This window comes from Dromaius novaehollandiae, chromosome 14 (assembly GCF_036370855.1).
Source record: "Dromaius novaehollandiae isolate bDroNov1 chromosome 14, bDroNov1.hap1, whole genome shotgun sequence".
Lineage (NCBI taxonomy): Eukaryota > Metazoa > Chordata > Aves > Casuariiformes > Dromaiidae > Dromaius > Dromaius novaehollandiae.
In genome coordinates this window covers 627,504-639,942 of record NC_088111.1, presented here as the reverse complement: position 1 = coordinate 639,942, position 12,439 = coordinate 627,504, and the positions used below count along the sequence as shown (strand labels likewise).

The 12,439-nt window shown below is 58.7% G+C and overlaps 1 protein-coding gene across 1 annotated transcript in view; it reads left to right on the top strand.

The window, feature by feature from the left end:
• Nucleotides 1-2,163: 2,163 nt before the first annotated feature.
• Nucleotides 2,164-12,439, top strand: part of HS3ST4 (heparan sulfate-glucosamine 3-sulfotransferase 4) — a 59,476-nt gene continuing 49,200 nt past the window's right edge. Inside the window, exon 1 of the mRNA XM_026103937.2 lies at nt 2,164-2,894. Coding sequence (XP_025959722.2) covers nt 2,296-2,894 — 599 coding nt within the window. The 5' untranslated portion in view covers nt 2,164-2,295. The remainder of the gene's footprint in view (nt 2,895-12,439) is intronic.

The window sequence follows — 12,439 nt, the reverse complement described above, 5'->3', positions numbered from 1 at the left end:
CCGCTGCGTGGTGGGATGCACAGCTCCGCGGCTTCACAAAGCGGAGACCAGAGGAGGAGGGGACGCTCCCTCCGAAGGCACCGTCTCCTGCTCCCTGGCAGGATGAGGCACCCGGCGTCCACGGCCGGGTGGCCCTGGGAAGGCACTCCGCTTCTCCAGTGCTCGCTCAGGCGCCCGGCTGTGGCTCCTGCGCGTGTGTTAACCTGCAGCTTCTCGGCAGTTTTGCCAGGCGCTGGCATGAGGGGACACCTTTGACACTGGAGCTTTCCAGGTGATCTGCAGGATTCAGGTAGTGCTGGAGGTTTTGGGGTAGCAGTTCAGATGCCAACGGTCAGATTCCTGCTCATTCACCTGTGAGGGCTTTATGTTCCTCAGGTTCCTCAGGTCCCCACCGCACCGAGGTGACCCAGCACCTCCCCGCCGAAGGGGACCACCGCGGTAAGCCCAGCAAGAGCTGGGAGCTGCCCCGCTGCCACAGTGCAGCACGCGTGGGGAGAGGCTCCCGGGAGACCCCAGGATGCGGGGCGGGAGGAGGCTGAGAAAGACACAAAAGCCCTTTCGTCCCCTTGCTGAAACCGAAGCTGAGAACCGGAGGTGGGAAGTGCCGAAATGTGGAGCTGGGAAGCGGTGGCAGCTGCCCTGGGAAGGGGTGGGGGCTGCTCCAGAAAGGCCATGAGGGTGGAGGATCTCAGCCCCAGCCCACTCCATCAAGGCCGGGGACGTCGTTCCTGGGAGGGCAGCACGCGAGGGTGTCTGTGCAACGCACATGTCCCCAGTGATGGTGACCCTGGCCTAGGGCCTCACCTGCTAGTGCAGCTCCTGGCACCCAAACTATGGGCCCTGCCTTCTCCAAACGCCCGTCAGCTCCTCCGCACCAGCAGAGAAGCTGCTGCCGGCCCCTGCCCGCTGGCTGCCATCTCCCCTCGGGCTCGGAGGAGACAGCAGGCTGTCCCAGGAAACCTGGCTGCACTGCCCCGCTCCTCAGAGCTCCGGAGCCAGGGGATCCCAGCTCTCCCGCGGCCCGGCGCTGCTGGTCGGGAGCAGGGGAGGCCCTTCCGCAGAGGACTTGTCTGGGTGCAGCCCTGGGGCGCTGGAGGATGTGGGCAAGAGCCACTTGGGGGGCTGAAGGAAAGGGGAGCAAGACAGAAAGCACCTGGGGGGCTGGAGGGGAGTAGCCTGGGACAAGGGGTCAGGCAGCTCTGGCCACCTGATCTCTGCAGGGAAAAGGCACGTGGAGGAGCAGGCTGCACCTCCGGCTGGCCCTGCCTCCTGCCCCCGAGGGGCCCGCGCCAGCCCTGGGCGGGGTGGCTGCACCGTGGGGAGCTGGGGAGCAGACGGGGGGCCGTGGGAGTGGGGGCTGCTGGCCGCTGTCCCCAGCCCGCCCCAGGGCCAGCAGCGCTGCAGCCAGCCCAGTCCGTGCCCCGGTGAGGGCTGCTTGGGGCGTCGTCCCAGCACCGCGCCGTCGGGGCCCAGCAGTGTCCCCAGGAATGTCCCCAGCAGTGCCCCCGGCAGGGCCTGGCAATGCCCCCGGCGATGCCCCCGGTGGGGCCCAGCAGTGTCCCCAGGAATGTCCCCAGCAGTGCCCCCAGCAGGGCCTGGCAATGCCCCTGGCGATGCCCCCGGTGGGGCCCAGCAGTGTCCCCAGGAATGTCCCCAGCAGTGCCCCCAGCAGGGCCTGGCAATGCCCCCGGCGATGCCCCTGGTGGGGCCTGGCGTTGTCCCCAGGAATGTCCCCAGCAGTGCCCGTGGCGCGGCCTGGCAATGTCCCCGGCGATGCCCCCGGCGGGGCCCAGTGATGCACCCGGTGATGCCCCCGGCAATGCCCCAGGCGGGGCCCGGCAGTGTCCCCAGCAGTGTCCCCAGCGCTGCCCTTCGCGCTGCGCCCGGCGGTGGCGGCGCGGCGGCCGGCGGCCCCGGCGCGCTCCCCGCTCCGCGCTCCGCGCTCTCCGCGGCGGGGGCGGACCCTCCCCTCCCCTCCCCTCCCCTCCCTCCCCTCCCCGCGCCGGGAGCGCGCTCCCCGCCTCCCACCCGGCACAAAGTTTAGCGGCAGGAACTCGGGCGGCAACAGCGCGGCGCGGCGCCGAGCGCACCGGGGCGGCGGCGGAGCCGGGGCCGGGGCCGAGACCGGGGCCGAGGCTGAGACCGGGGCCGGGGCCGGGGCCCGTGCCATGCGGGGCGCCCCCCCGGCGGCGGCGGCGGCGGGGGAGGGCGGCGGCGCCCCATGCCGCTGGGGCGGCCGGGCGGCGGCTGACACCATGTGCGCCCGGCGCGCGGGGCGAGCAGCGGGCAGCAGCCATGGCCCCCCCCGGGCCGCCGGGGGCGCCGGGCGGGCGCGGCTCTAGGGCGCCGGCGGCTCGGAAGCTGCTCTGCGTGTGCAGCCTCTCGCTCTGCCTCACCTACCTGTGCTACAGCCTCATGGCCGGCCCCGGCCCCGGCCCCGCCGCCCTGCGCTCGCCGCCCGCGGCCGCCCCCGGCGCCCCCCGCTCGCCGGCCCCCGCCGCGCCGCGCCCCGCGCCCGGCCCGCCCAGCACCGCCGCCGCCGCCGCGCCGCGGGCCGCCAACGGCAGCCGGGGGGCGGCGGCGGGCGCCTGGCCGCGGGCGCCGCTGGCCCCCGGGGAGGCGATCGCGGCGCCGAGCGCGGCCTTCGAGCGGGACCCGCCGGAGTCGAGCACCACGGACGAGGAGCTGAGCCGCGGCGGCGGCGCGGGCGGGCGCGGCACCACCACGCCGGACTACGGCGAGAAGCGGCTGCCGCAGGCGCTCATCGTCGGCGTGAAGAAGGGGGGGACGCGGGCGCTGCTGGAGGCCATCCGGGCGCACCCCGACGTGCGCGCCGTGGGCACCGAGCCCCACTTCTTCGACAGGAACTACGAGAAGGGGCTGGAGTGGTACCGGTGAGGGCGCGGGGCGGCGCGGGGCGGGCGGGGGCCCCCGGGGGCCGCGGAGCCCCGGGGACGAGGCGCGGGGCCGGAGCGGTCCCGGCTGCGGTGCCCGGGGGCAGCAGGGACGGGCACGAGCATCCCCGCGTGCCGCTCCCGTGCGCAGCGCGCCCGAGCAGAGCGCAGCAGCTCGGTCGCGCTTGGCGTGACACGCATGTAAATAGGTCAGTAGTTAATAATTACTGAAATAAACAAGCTTGCGAGTTCCAGGTGATGCTGCAGGTTTTGAAGTGCGAAAGAATTCCGTGTTTCGTACAAGCCGCAGGGTTCATATCGCTCATCAGATCTACTCTTTATTCAACAAGTTCCATGCTCGGAAAGTTTTTCCATTGACTAGCTATAATTCTATTTATGAGGCACCCTCTGCATCTTGTTGTATGGTTTAGCCTAACGTTTTAAGTCAATCGTATGTTAAAAGTTCTGTTTCTCGAAGAAATACCGACTGCAGCAATTAATTAAGTGCCTTGGCAGTTTAGTAAATCAGTGAATTGTGATGGCTCAGGCTTTCAGTCTTGTTGTCTCGGGGCTAAAAAGAATGTGGTGCATTTAGTGTAACCTGCAAATTCTGTAGTTCTTCAGTTTATGCTTAAAACAAACTGATGCTAGTTGCTTTCCAAGAAGAAAATCATTTGTGGTTGAGCCCATAAATTTCTGGCTTCTTGTTTTGCTTCATATAGTAGTTGTTTAGCCACCCTGAAAAATGGGGAAAATATTTGTCAGGTGCAGCAAGTTAGTTACTGCCCTGATTATCAGTTAGTCTTACAAAAACAGTACGCACTTTTCATAACGATATTTAAATATGAGCATCACTCACGCTAGACAGTGTTCTGTAGAAACTGTGGAAGCAAAGTCTTCACAGCACTTATTTGGTGTAGCATCTACTTGGCTTTGTTAAAACGATGAGGGATTTTCTGAGGGACTTGCGTAAAGTGGAGATCAGCACCGTGAAAGGACATTTGTCTCTGAGAGTGTTTTGAGTATGCTGTACCAACGTGGGGAGGGAGCGAAGGACTGACTGTGGTTATTCTACCTTATTTATTTATAACATACGATTTCAGACCCAGTAGCTTATTTTACTAAATTTTCCTGCAGGAAAGCGTGCCTTGAAAAATAAGTTTAGAAATTTGTTGGAAGAGGCTAGAGAGTGGCATGTAAAAGGTTTGGTTTTATTCAGCATAGGCAGAGGAAGATCAAGCACTGAATGTGGCAAGCGGCTGCCTTTTCATCTTTAGAGTCATGCTACAAGAAAAGGGCTAGAGAGTGGGTGTAACTTGTCTCCTGGAGTAAAAGGCAAGCCTAGGTTTTTATTTGCAGAATGCATTTTGTATTTTTTCAGTGTTGCAGTAGCTCTGTGATTTGTTTAGCAGATTTGTAGCATTGATGTTAAGCTGCACTGTTAGAGAGGTAGGAAATGAGAAGATTGGATAAAAGCTGATTTGTGAAGTTCCTGGGCAGAGAGAGGGATGCGTTCTCCAGCCAGGAGGTGAATAAATTACACTGCTGATTAACTGTGGCCCCGTGCATTTGCCCTGGTTGCTTAACCTACAACCATCTCTGCAGCTGCCCAGCCCCAGCAGCGTTCTTCCCCTTGCTCCGCGCCGAAGTTTCTCAGCCTTGCTGGAGCAGAAGAGCAGGTCACGCAGCGGTGACCGTCCTGTGCCTCAGCGGGAGCCACGAGTTCCTGCTTGTGCCGTGCTGGTACTGTGCTGTTGTTGTGGACTGGGAAGCTGATGTGCTTTGTGCTGCACCCATGCAAAACAAGAAAAGGGCTAAAAAAAATAAATAAAAGGATTGCCATCCACATAAGCAGGAGTTTCCTCCTGACCCGATCTGAGATTAACTCGTGTAGTGCACCGAGAAGGGTGATTGCTTGCAGCTGTGTCCCGGGTAGAGTCATTGCAGATTTTTCCTAGCCACAGAAATGTCTCTTTTTTTTAACAAAGCAGCAGCTACTGAAGTGTTTGTATTGGCATCTCCTTACAGTGACTTCTATTACCTGTTCATATTTTGCGTACAACACGCTTCCTTTTATGCATTATACCCTGCTAGCTTTTAGTATGGCCGAGTTAATTTTTTGTTATGTAGTGGAACAAGGAAACGGCATAGCCTGCGTGTCCCTCGCTCTGTCACTCGTTGCTGAGGACACCTTCTCGCAGGGCTGCGAGAGGGAAGAGGAGCCTGCGCGCGCGTCCACGCTCCGTTAACGCAGCCGAGGGCTGCTCTCCGAGCGGTTTCCCCATCTGTAGAATGGAGACAACACCTAAGGGCTACCACTTCTCGTGTGTGCGTGCCGTGCTGCATTATCCATGCCTCCGCTGCCTTGGGGTTAGTCAGCTGTAAGCGCGGTGTCCGGGAGCTGTATCAGGACAGCGTTCAGAAGCTGAGGGTGGTGCAAAATATAGCTGCCTGCATGTTGGGTGATGCCGTATGTGGAAAGCCTGTTGCACCAATTCTCCGCAGTCTGTTCTGTTTTCTTTGTAACCTTTAGGAAAAGCTGTGCTGTTTGGGATTGCTTTAACTCTACAGTCAAAGTTTACGTGGAAATTACGGAACTGAAGTCTTCCTACACATGTACTGATGCGAACTGGGCTTAAGACTTGTTTTAGTTGTTTAATGTTATGCTTCCGGAATTGTCTGTGCGGTAGTAATTTGTAATTCCGTACGTTTTAATGTTGGGTTGCCTGAAGGACGAGTTCAGTGATGCGGCTTTCCTTGAATTGCACTTAATACCCCAATGTACGCTAACTTTTGATACATTTCCTAGGCTTCTTTTTTTGTTAATGCAGAATGTTGTATTGAAGGGTAAGCGGGAAGTGATTTGTAACCTTTCTTTTCATTAAGAGTTTGGCACGTGTGCGTGTTACTTGCACATCTTCAGTTCTCTCTCTTTCTTAAATCAGGGCCACTGATACCTGGCAGCAAATATGATGTTCCATGATGACCTTTGCTGACTCCATCCCTCGTAACGCGCCGTAACGTGTTGTCCCGCTGCGGGAGCGTCGGGTTCTGGCGGGAGCAGGTGCCCGCGTCCCCTTCGGGAGTTGCTGGTGGCTCCTCATCACCCGCTCGCTCCTAAATCACGGTGCCGCCCGTCGCCCCGCGGGAATCGCTCTTGGCTTTCGGCGGTACCCGGTGTCGGTCTGCTCCTCTTGGGCCCGGGGCGAGGCTCGCTGCAGGACCGGCCCGGCCGGGGAACCCGTGTTGGGGAGCCCGTGTGGGAACGGGCCGGGCTGGAGCCGCGGCGCTTGCAGCGGTGCCGAGCTCTCTCCCGCGCGACGCCGGTGCCCGACGGGCACATCCCGCGCTGCCAGCCGGGCCCGGAGCGGCAGTGCCGGCAGCTGGACGTGCGGCGCGCGACCTCCCTGAGCGTGCAACGGGGACGGGGGACCTGTGGGAAGACTCGGGAGGCTGCTGGGCGCTGCAGCCGCTTAGCTGACATCGGCAAACGCTCGTTAGCAGCAGAAGCAGAAGCAGCGCCGGGGTATGCCCCGGCTCCTTGCCTGGGCGTGACACAGCTTTGCCCAAGCGTGAGGGGTCTGTGGACGGGGGGCTGCAGGCGGCCGGCACCGCCTGACCCGTGGCGGGTCTGTCCCCTCGCGGGGCCGGGGGCCGGGTGTCCGCTGGGGCAGCCGGGCGCGAGGCCGTGGAGCAGAGGGGCCTGGAGACGCAGCAGAGCCGGGGCTCCGCGGTGCTCCCGGGTGCGGGGGGCCCTGCCGCGGAGAAGCCCTTCGGGGCGGCTGTGTGCAGAGAGCTGAGGCGCTCGGCACCCGGGGAGGGAGGAGAAACCTGAGTGGATGGTGCTTTAACTGGGTCGTTCTGCTTGCGTGAACGACCGAAATAGTAAAGCCCGGCACTTCAGGGTCTGGGCAGCTCGCGGGGAGGAGCAGAGCAGCGGGCTGCTCGGGGGCTGCTGGGCCAGGCTGCCTGCCGGCTCGGGAAGGGGGAGCGGGGTCGGTCTTGTCCGTTCACATCGCCTGGGCTATCTGGGCATCCCATGTTTAGCAGAAAACCGAGGATCCACAGCGTTATTTTGAAAACAAACATGTACTTTTAACAAGGGTCACATGATGTCCACACTGCAGAGAGAGTATCTGATAGTGGTGAACCTAAATATAGGGGTTTAAAATTCACTGATTTGAAGATTATTCCAAAACCTCACTTCAGGAGTTAAAGTACATGCGTATATCCACATTGTTTTTGAGCAAAAACAAAGAGCTTTACCCCCGTCTCGGCGCAGCCTTCACGGAGGAGCTGTTGCAGTGCCCCTGTGGTTGGAGCCCCCTCCTTTTGCGCCGTCCTGGGCCTCCCCGCGTTGTGCCCTCCTCGTTCAGGGGTTTAGCGTTACGCGCGGAGCAGTCGCCGTGACACGCAGCGGAAAGGTTTGCACGTCTAATGCCGTTCTCACGGCTTGTCTGGTTTTTTGGAGTGTGCTCAGTAAGGGGCTGAGCTGCTGACATCATGCAGACGGTGACTGGTGCCGCGGCAGGGACCCTTCTCCCCGTGACACCCGCGTGCTCGGGGGCCGGCGCGTCCCAGCAGCGGGCGGCTGCGCTGCCGGCGGCCTCGCTTGCCGTTGTCCCCCGGGCGGGCGGGCGGACAGACGGACCGGGGTTCGCTGCAGGTGCCTGGTAACCGCTGCGTTTCTCCGGGAAAGGCCTTCCCGGCGCGCCGCATCCCCTGCCCCTCTGGCGAGGCAGGGAAGGTGTATTGATTTTTCTGGGACCTGCTGTGAGTCGGCTCTTGCTGGAAGGCAGTGACTCAGCTGCCCTCCCTCTTCCGCGGATCCGGTACATTGGGACTAATCTGGGCTGCAGCCTGTACGAGCACTGCTGTGCAAACATAGCTCCTTTGGTTCTGTGTCCCCTTCCCCGAACCCGCAGGTCTGCATTGGACCTTACGTTTTCTAGCCCAGGCCTTCCAGTGCATCCGCACAAAGCAAACGCGCGCGTGCAGCACGGACCGTCCGCTAACTGAGAGCTGCATCTGGCGCAAAATCGCCGCGAGCTCTGCCGCGGGCCGGGGTTACGGGCTGCAGGCTCTGAGCGGGGCCCGGCTCCGCCGGTCGCTGCCTGCGTTTCGCTCTTGGGGGGCTGCAGGGAGGAAGCCTCGCGTGGGCTGCTCCCGCCTCGGGGCTCGACGTTCCCTGGAGCCGGAGCTGCCAGAGCAAATCCAGCACGTGTCCAGGCGCGGGGGCCTCCCTGCTCTCCTCTGCTCCCCACCCGCCGGGCCGGGGATGTCCCCTCTCCGCCCTCGTCTGCCGGCAGGTTTCTGCTGGGCTTCGGATGGAGGGATGGGATGCAGGAATGAATCAGGCCTCTTTGCAGTGTTTTATCGCCTGATGCTGGCTAACCACAGGCTACGCGATTGCAGCGATGGGAAACGCAGCGGTGCCGGGCACCCTGAGCCTCCCTGCGCCAGGCTCGTCCCCCCTTGCAGAGGCAGTGAGAAACGTGCCGGGGCCGATGCCGTGGCCGGGGAGAGCCGCAGCTCTGGGGCTTCTGCCTCCTGCAAAACGCCTGCAGCCGGTGACCGCCCGCCGTGTGCAGGGACCGCCCGGCCAGCGCGGGGCTCGGCACGCAGCGGTGCCGTGCTGGAGAGCCCGCAGCAGCCGCACGCCGGGGCCGTGTCCCAGCGTCGTGGCTTGCTCCGCTCCCCCGCGGCACGCGCCGGCCTCGGCACCCGCGAGCGGGAGGGGCCCGGCGGTTCCTAGCAGTCGCCTACGAGAATTACGAACCCGCGGCTCAGAGGAACAGCCGAGCGAGGCAGACACGCTTCCTCTAATACCTTTCGGAGCATCCCTCGGAGCACGCAGGCAGCCGTAATACGTTGCCAGGCCTGAAATAATCCAACTATTACACTGTATTTTCGAGAACGCGCTTGCTCTAGGATTTTGCTCAATAATCCATTTAAGGGAAGGCTAGAGTGCTTTGCTTCTAATGGTTTAAGTGTTATTTGTAGTGTCAAAGTTTGTGAGCTTAGCTTTTTGTGTCTCATCAAGCATGTAGATACCACAGAAAGCCCAAAAATAGGTCTGGGGAAAAACAGCCCCCTTGGAAAAGGGAGCGGCGAGGAGTCAGCTGGTTGCGTTCATGGGTTTAAATGCTGCGTCTGACCTCTGCTCGCTTTTTGATTTAGTGAGGCTTGTTCCGCGTTGTTAGAGGCACAGACCGGCTCGGAAGCAACAACAGGTTTTCAAAGAAAGTTACAGACAAAGGCTTTTGATTTTTCAAAGTGAAATTCCAGTACAAATTGGTGGCACCTTGTATTGAGAAAGGTTTGAATCTCTTGCTTTTCATGGATTTCTTCTACCTCTAGTTGTCATGGGGACTTCTTTTCCCTGAGTTATTATATCATGCACTTCAGCAGAAATTTTATTGCTTTGGGGGCTGGAGAGGCTCATGTGGGACATTTCTCACTGCTCGTGGTGTAATACACAAAGGTAATTTCTTTCAAATGATTTTTGCTTGAAGTGGTTTCAATGAATTGAGAGGATAAGAGTATGAATGAATGGCTGAAATTTTAGTGCGGAGTTCAGGTAAGGAACATACACTATCAAACTTTCCAGAGCATTAAGTGTGGATATTATAATTTCATCGTGGTATGTAAGTAGGCAGCAGTCCATTTTATCCTTTTATTCACTTTTTTGAAAGTATTATTTAGGATCTGAAGTGGTTCAAATTGGTTTCCAGTCTCTTCTAAGAAGTTTAACATAAAACCCTAAATTATGAGAGCGTTTTCAGCCGCAGCGAGAAATTGCCGTTTAGGCCGAAGCCGCGGGGTCGGCCCCGGGAAAGCGCGGCGCTGCCGGGGTGGGAGCGGGGCCGCGGCTGGGAGGGGAGGGCGGGCGAAGGCTGGTTCCCCCCGTGCACTGCTCTCCCGCTGAGTTCGGGGCTGCTTGTGTGCAGAAAATGCAGCGCCGGTCCGCACGGGTTGGGACTTGGTCTGCGAGACCCTCGTGGTGCGGGTTTCCCCTGTGCGTTTCTGAAAATCCCGCGCTTTGGGCAATAAGTTAGAATATTTCAGTGGCGTCTTCGAGCCGGCATGGCGAGGACCACCGCTCCCGAGCTTATTTCCATCCAGATCTGTGTTTGCGTTTCGTTTATTTAGGTAGCTGCTGTTTCCGAGCCGAAGGAGGGGTATTTAAAAAGCAAAGCGTTTGAAGGCTGCGGAAGGGACTCGCATTCATGAAAAAAATACCCGTTCTTTCAAATCTCCCATTTTCATCCCCAGAGTCAACACACCAATTTAGTAAATGTTGCAAGGCACGCTGTTTTCCCCCTTGTCATATTATACATCCAAGCATCAAGGATGGATCATAAACTTGCTCTTTATGGCTTTAACATTTCAATTGCTAGTCACATTTTATGTAAATGAAGGTATTTACCTTGACAAGCTCTCCTGTGAAGTACAGTACTTCTTTAAAGAATTTATTTGGCAATATAAACAGGCCAAATGCTGAGGGCAGATGAAAAATTCACAATCAATTTTACAGCTAAGTAATGTAGAATCCTCCCAAAATATCCCAGCGGTTGTCTGGTCCGATCTCATCAGCGCCGTGGAGAAACTGAGGAAGGGAGACTCGGAGGGAAGCAGAAATAGTAAAGGGGCATCAGTTAAAGCCACAAACCTGCTAAGCAGGACTTGACTTTGGATAAAAATAACTCCAACTGCCAGACTTTATTTTGTATTACAGAGATTGCTGTAACACATTTCAAGCTAAAATCTGATTTCCATTCCCGCTGGAGCCGCTCTGGAGTGGCCTTGGCCCCTTCCTTTATTAGCGGATAATGATTTTGGGTCTGAGTAGGGGCAATGTTGCTCTGGTAGCCTGGATTCATAGCTCTCCTTTGTTTTAGACCATATTTCCTTTCATTTTGCACCGAGATGGGTACCGTAATATGATATACTTTCTATTAGGGTTCATCGACATCTGCAAATAACTTTATTTCATCCTCAGCGCTGCCCTTTCTGTATTCGCTCTTGATGGACATTCATGTAATTAAGGCGAGCCGGCGAGGATGCTCATGGGAAGCCAACGTCGGAGGCAGAAGCGGCCGTCGCGCTCGGACGCGGCAGCCCACAGCGCAAGCGGCGATCGCCCGGTCAAGGAAAAGACAGAACCCCGCGGTTTGGGCAACGCCGGCGCGGGGAGGCGGCAGCTCCGGAGTGATCCAGGGCTGCCCCAGGCGCCTTCGGCACTGCGGAGCGCTCCGCTCTCACCCCGCGCTCGGGACCCGCTGCCGAGCGAGCGACGTGCCGGGAGGAGCCGGATCCTGGGCGGCCTGCGGGTAACAGGGACCTCGTTATTTGGCCAAGTTATTAATTGTGAATTTTCCAGCTCCAGTCCTGCTTGTTGAAAAACAAACAGCCCTTTTGCATCCAAAGTGCTGACTCGCGAAAACCCTTTGCAGACCGTGGATCCCGACATGGCTGCTGTTGGAGGTCTGCACTTGGCCGCTGGTTCATCCCCCCGGTCCTTCCCCGTGTGCCGCGTGCGCGTTCCCACCCGCCGGAGGCGGAGGCGGGAGCTGGGGCCGGGCTCCGGCCGTGCCGTTAGCGACTGATGGCTGTTTCCCGCGGTGTCCCCACCCCGGCATGCGCTAGGCGCGGGGCTGCAGAGCGCCTTTCCCCAGCTCTGCTTCTCACCCGCCCCGCGGCGTCCCAGCCGTCGCGGCTCCAAACGCGGCCTCGCGGCCGGAGCCCTCCGAGGACGCGGGGAGCCTCGGGATGCTGCGTTTCATCATGCAAATGCCAGGCGTGCGCAGGGACTTGCACGGCTCCGTCTTTGCCGGAGCCCCGCGGAGCTGCCTGTCGCCTGGGCAGGTCGTGTCCCCCGTCAGCCGGGGCAGAGCACCCGGCATCGCCCCGTTCCCGAGCGAAGACCCGGGATTTGCTCCTTCCCCGCAGCTGCTGTTGGGCCGCTTTTCCCATGTGCTGGGTCCGGCGTCGGCCCCTGCGTGGGAGGAGGGCGCGCGGTCCGTGCCGCTGGGCGCGCCGCACGTGCCCAGATCAGGAGCGATAAAGGCTCCTTACTCAGCTCAAAATCCCCTAGAAACGTGGAAGAAATCAAAGCGCTGTGGAAAAATGCCTGCGGCAATAACTTCATTGGTAAACTAACGTGTCGAGCAGAGAATGTCTAAGACCCAGCAAATCATAATGCAATTTCGTATGCAAAAAAGGGTTTATCTCTATCTAAATATTATTCTGCATCGTTACTCTTTGCAGGGAAGCTATTGCTCTCCTAGGTTAACTGATTGAACTTGGGAACTCGAGCTGCAAGCTTATCGTGTTGGCAGTGGCTTGACTTTTATTGCTCCCAAATTGTAGTGATATCGTTAGATATGGGTAAATTAGAAAATATTAAAGTTTTATACTACTACAGAATTAAAAAGATTAGAAGAGGCATTTCTGCAATCTAGTCCACCATGAAATTGGAATCTATTTAGTATGTGAAATGTGTATTACAAATAGCCTAACAATTAATGACAAAAGAAGGGCTG